Source organism: Mandrillus leucophaeus, unplaced genomic scaffold, assembly GCF_000951045.1.
Source record: "Mandrillus leucophaeus isolate KB7577 unplaced genomic scaffold, Mleu.le_1.0 Scaffold109, whole genome shotgun sequence".
NCBI classification, from domain to species: domain Eukaryota; kingdom Metazoa; phylum Chordata; class Mammalia; order Primates; family Cercopithecidae; genus Mandrillus; species Mandrillus leucophaeus.
The window spans coordinates 36,478-42,123 of NW_012099098.1; the positions used below are offsets into that span (position 1 = coordinate 36,478).

General features: G+C 54.6%; 1 protein-coding gene across 2 annotated transcripts in view; it reads right to left on the reverse strand.

The window, feature by feature from the left end:
• The window catches only part of LRRC8A (leucine rich repeat containing 8 family, member A), a 37,441-nt gene that overhangs the window by 13,460 nt on the left and 18,335 nt on the right, over positions 1-5,646 (reverse strand). Inside the window, exon 3 of one of the 2 annotated variants that reach the window (XM_011987605.1) lies at positions 3,509-3,512. The exons of the other annotated variant lie outside the window; for it this stretch is intronic. Coding sequence (XP_011842995.1) covers positions 3,509-3,512 — 4 coding nt within the window. The remainder of the gene's footprint in view (positions 1-3,508; positions 3,513-5,646) is intronic. 2 annotated transcript variants of the gene reach the window in all.

The following is a 5,646-nucleotide window of genomic DNA, read 5'->3' on the forward strand; positions in this document are numbered from 1 at the left end:
TGCCAGCCACCATGCCTGGCTATTTTTTTTTATTTTTTAGTAGAGACGGGGTTTCACTGTGTTAGCCAGGATGGTCTCGATCTCCTGACCTCGTGATCTGACCACCTCAGCCTCCCAAAGTGCTAGGATTACAGGCGTATTTTAGAATTTTTTAATTTTTATTTTAAGAAACCAGATCTTGCTCTGTTGTCCAAACTAGAGTGCAGTGTCGTGATCATGACTCACTGCAGCCTCAACCTCCTGATCAAGCAATCTTCCTACCTCAGCCTCCCCCAAGTGGCTGGCTACTGGTGTGTGCCAGCATGCCTGGCTAATTTTTAAAATTTTTTGTAGAGACAGGATCTCGCTATGTTGACCAAGTTGGTCTTGAAATCCTGGCCTCAAGCAATCCTGCCTTGGCCCCCCAAAGTGTTGGGATTACAGGAATGAGGCACAGCACCCAGCCCTTTCTGTGTATTAAAATAAATTGTGCTTTTACTTACTATTTATTTAGAGACAGAGTCTCGCTCTGCTATGCAAGCTGGAGTGCAGTGGCACAATCTCAGCTCACCACAGCCTCCGCCTCCTGGGTTCAAGACATTCTCCTGCCTCTGCCTCCCAAGTAGCTGGGATTACAGGCACCTGCCACCACGCCCAGCTAATTTTTGTATTTTTAGTAGAAACGGAATTTCGCCACGTCGGCCAGGCTGGTCTCGAACTCCTGACCTCAGGTGATCCACCTGCCTTGGTCTCCCGAAATTCTGTGATTATAGGTGTGAGTCACCGTGCCTGGCCAAATTGTGCTTTTACTTTACACTCTATTTTTACCTTACACTGTAACCCAGAACCTAGATTTTTATCTAAGCCAAGTTTTAAATGCCTGTGTCAAATGTGTCTGTTTCTCTTAGGAGAGGAACAGGGGTGCCCAGAAGATGGGCCACCTTTCTTAGATTACTGATAATGTTAATAACCAGAAGAGTAACAAACTCTTTTTTTTTTTTTCCTTTTTGAGACGATCTCACTCTGTCACCCAGGCTGGAGTGCAGTGGCATGATCTTGGCTCACTGCAACCTCCGCCTCCTGAGTTCAAGCGATTCTTGTGTCTCAATCTCCCAAGTGGCTGGGATTACAGGTGTCCACCACCACATCCAGGTAATTTTTGTATTTTTAGTAGAGACGAAGTTTTGTCATGTTGGCCGGGCTGGTCTTGAACTCCTGGCCTCAACCAATCCACCTGCCTTGGCCTCCCAAAGTGTTGGGATTATAGGTGTGAGCCACCGTGCCCGGCCTAGTAAGGAACTCTTTATGAACAGCACCTCTCGGGCCAAGCGCGGTGGCTCATGCCTGTAATCCCAGCACTTTCGGAGGCCGAGGCGGGTGGATCACGAGGTCAGGAGATGGAGACCAGCCTCGCTAACACGGTAAAACCCCATCTCTAAGAAAAATACAAAAAATTAGCCGGGTGTGATGGCGGGCGCCTGTAGTCCCAGCTACTTGGGAGGCTGAGGCAGGAGAATGGCATGAACCCAGGAGACGGAGCTTGCAGTGGTCCGAGATTGCGCCACTGTACTCCAGCCTGGGTGACAGACCAAGACGCCATCTCAAAAAAAAAAAAAAGAACAGCATCTCTCTGCAAATGCCAAACACTCCCCATCCCCAGTCTTTCTAGGCTATGTTGGATGGGGAGGACAGGAGGAAAGCAGAGCAAGACCCCATGTGAGGCAGGTGGAATGGGGCACTCGGCAGGGGTGATGATGGCCACAGCCGGTACAGTGCTGAGGGCCTGAAAGTCTGCCAGGCACCAGGCAGGCCTCCCCTGCAGGCCCTCCTAGGGTCCCTTTGATGCCCAAGAGAACAGGCCTCTTTAGCCTCATTCCATAGATGGGGGTGCTAAGGCTCAGGGAGGTGACATCACCTGCCAACATCACCCTGCTATTAAGTGGCAGAGTAGAGTAAGAACAAACCCAGCAGGCCTGTGCCCCACCACCGGGCTCAGGTCCTCGCCACCATGTGGGACTTGCCCTCCGCCTCCCCAAGGTCTCACCCAGGCAGTGCCAAGAGAAACGGGCCTGGGAGTGCAGCTTCCCCGCCCCTCAGCATTACCAGTGCTCAGGTCACCAAGGGGCCAGCAGACACCACCACCCGCCCTGGGCTGGCAGCTCCAGCCCAGAAGTCAGCCCTCCTAGCGATGCCAGGACTCACGGGCCAGCGCAAGCACCCGCCCCACAGGAAGGCCCGGGCCCTCTAATGACCAGCTGGGTCCACGCACCACCTACACTGCTGGGAAAGAAAGTGGCACTGGGAGGGTCTGCTGAATCACACAGCTGCCTCCACTGAGACACGCGGACACCTGGAGTCCCCATCCAGGGCCAGGGCCTAAAGACTGGGGAACGGAAGCGGGAGGAGAGGAGCCCGGTGCGTGCAGCAGCCTGCCTGCCCCCGAGTCTGGAATGAGACAGCCAGGGCGGGCGCGGCCGGTTGAGTGGGCAGGATGTGGTGGCAATGATACTACGCCTCCCTCGTGTTCAGGGAGTGGGGTGTGTTCACTCACAGAAACACCCGCTTCCTCTGCAAGGGGCCGCCCCAGCGCCGCCGGCCTGGGGCTTGTCTGCACCACCCACACTCCTCCTCCTGAGGCAAGAAGTGTTCCCAGCTCAGTCACACAGGTGAGGGAAACTAAGGCTCACAGAGGTAAAACCACCTGCCCAGGGCAGGAAACACCGTCCCGATCAGGTCTGATTCTGACCACCCGCCCCCACTCCGTGCTTGATCAGGGCACATCTGGAGTCTGTTCAGCCCTTGGCTAGGTCCAGTGGGGGCCAAAAAAATGACCAAGGTGGGACTTCTGCTTCAGGTTCCTCTCTCCAGTTTGAGTGTGTGTGGGGGGTGTGGAGGAGAGCCCTGGGGTTCCAACAGGCACAGTCTGGGGCTGGCTGCAGAGCTGAGAAGGGCCTGGACTGGAGTCTCTCGAAGGCCTGGCCCGGGCAGTGCCTGGGCCTACCCTGGTGAGGGTAACTTGTTCGGAGGGGTCAGCCCCAGCTGCGCCCGTTTCCTCATCCTCTGCTGTGTGATTCTGGACAAGTCACTGCCCGTCTCTGATGCGGTGTCGGGGGAGATCAGGAAAGACGGTACAGGCACCACATCCAGGGCTGACTTCCCAGGGGTGTGGGGAAAGGAGCCCCACCCCAACAGGAACCAGCGGGTGGTGACAGCCGCCTGCCTGCCCCCTGCAGGGGCGGGCTCCCTCCCACACGGCTCTTGCTGAGGATGAAGAGGGGAAGCCAGCACCAAGGTGTGGGCCTGGACTCTGGCAGCCTCGCTGTGGGACCTTGGACAAGCTCCTCGCTGCTTGCAGCCTCAGTTTCTTCACATACACGATGGGCACCATACCACACAGGGCTGCTGAGAGGCGGCCACGGAATTATTTTAATTAAATGGGACAGGGTCTTGCTATGTTGCCCAGGCTGGTCTCAAACTCCTGGCCTCAAGCAATCCTCCTGCTTCAGCCTCCAGAGTAGTTGGACTGTAGGCGTGCAGCACCACACAGGGCTAAAAAAATTTTTTTTGAGGCAGAGTCTCACACAGTCACCAGGCTGGGGTGCAGTGGTGTGATTTGGGCTCACTGCAATCTCTGCCTCCTGGGTTTGAACGATTCCCCTGCCTCAGCCTCCCAAGTAGCTGGCACTACAGGCGTGCCACCACCATGCTCGGCTAATTTTTCATATTTTAGTCAAGAAGGGGTTTCACTATGTTGGCCAGGATGGTCTCTATATCCTGACCTCATGATCCGCCCGCCTTGGCCTCCCAAAGTTCTGGGATTACAGGCGTGAGCCACTGTGCCCGGTTTTGTTTTTGTTTTTGTTTTGAGAGGGAGTCTTGCTCTGTCCCCCAGGCTGGAGTGCAGTGGCATGATCTCGGCTCACTGCAACCTCAGCCTCCCGGGTTCAAGCAGTTTTCCTCTCAGCCTCCGGAGTAGCTGGGATTACTGGCATGCAGCACCATGCCCGGCTAATTTTTGTATTTTTAGTAGAGACAGGGTTTTACCATGTTGGTCAGGCTGGTCTCGAACTCCTGACCTCATGATCTGCCCACCTCGGTCTTCCAAAGTGCTGGGATTACAGGTGTGAGCCACTGTGCCGGGCCTCACACTGGACTAATTTTTTAAAACTTTTTAGAGATGGGGTCTTGCTTTGTTGCTCATCTGGCCTCAAACTCCTGGACTTGAGTGATCCTCCCACCTCAGCCTCCTAAGTAGCTGAGACTACAGGCATGAGCTACTGCACCCGGCAAGTCTAGGGAACCAAATGCTTTTATTTTTACTTTTATTTTGAGACAGAGTCTTACTCTGTCACCCAGGCTGGAGTGCAGTGGCATGATCTCAGCTCACTGCAACCTGTGCCTCCTGGAGTCAAGCAATTCTATTCCCTCAGTCTCCTGAGTAGCTGGGATTACAGATACCCACCACCACGCCCGGCTAATTTTTGTATTTTAGTAGAGACAGGGTTTCACCATGTTGGTTAGGCTGGTCTCGAACTCCTGACCTCAAGCGATCCACCCACCTCGGCCTCCCAAAGTGCTGGGATTACACACGCGAGCCACTGCACCCAGCCCCCAAATGCTTTTAAAGTGCTTTGTGCAGAGTGGGGTACAGTCACCCCAGGCTGGTATAATCTTTCCTCCATCTTCTCAGCGCCTAGTGAAGTCGGATTCTCTTTGAGGACAAGAGTCAACTGTTAGGACTCGATACACTCAGAGGCTCTCCCAGAGGGTGCCTGAAAGGGGACAAGGTGGGGTGGGGCGCTGCAGGGCGTGGGCCCCAGGTGTGGTGGAGAGGCGGGCAGCAGTTTCAGGTGGATGTGGGTTGGGGCTGGGATAGGGAAGGCAGCTGAAGCCAGGCGGCCTGGGCCCTTCCTTTCCCTGCCCAGCCCCGAGGAATCCCCACAGGGAGGGGCCCACTGGAGGGACCCGCCCAGGAGCTCAGGACTGCAGATGACCAGACACCCACAAAAGAGCAGTTCCAGTTCAGAAACAGACAATCGAGGCCAAGGCCAGATTCTCCCTAGCGCAGAGCCAGGAGGTCCCCATTGTTTCCAGGTCCATTTTTTCCCTCAATTTTTTAAGACTGTCATAAAAGCCACGCAACTGAAAATTTACCATCTTACCCATGTTCAAGGGTGCAGTTCAGTGGCATGAGGCACAATCACTGTTGTGCAGCCATCACCACCATACACAGAACTCTCTTCACCTCGTCAAACTGAAACCCCGCACCCCTTAAACACGACACCCCTTCCCCCCACCGCCTCCTGGCACCCCATCCCACTTCCTGTTTCTGTCAATCTGGCTCCTCTAGGGACCTCCTGTAAGTGGAATCATAAGGTATTTGTCCTTTTGTGACGGGCTCTATCACTTAACATAATGTCCTCAAGGCTCGCCACGTTCTAACACATATGAGAATGTCCTTTTGTTAAGGCTTTTTTATTTTTTTTAGGGTGTCCATTTTATAACCAGGGAAACCGGCTCGGACACAGAAGTCTTCTGCCCAACTTCATACCGCGGGGAAGTGACAGAGGCAGCCTTCGAACCTGGCTGTGCAGTGGGCCCAGACAGGCAGTGACAGAGGCGGCCTTCGAACCTGGCTGTGCAGTGGGCCCAGACAGGCAGTGACAG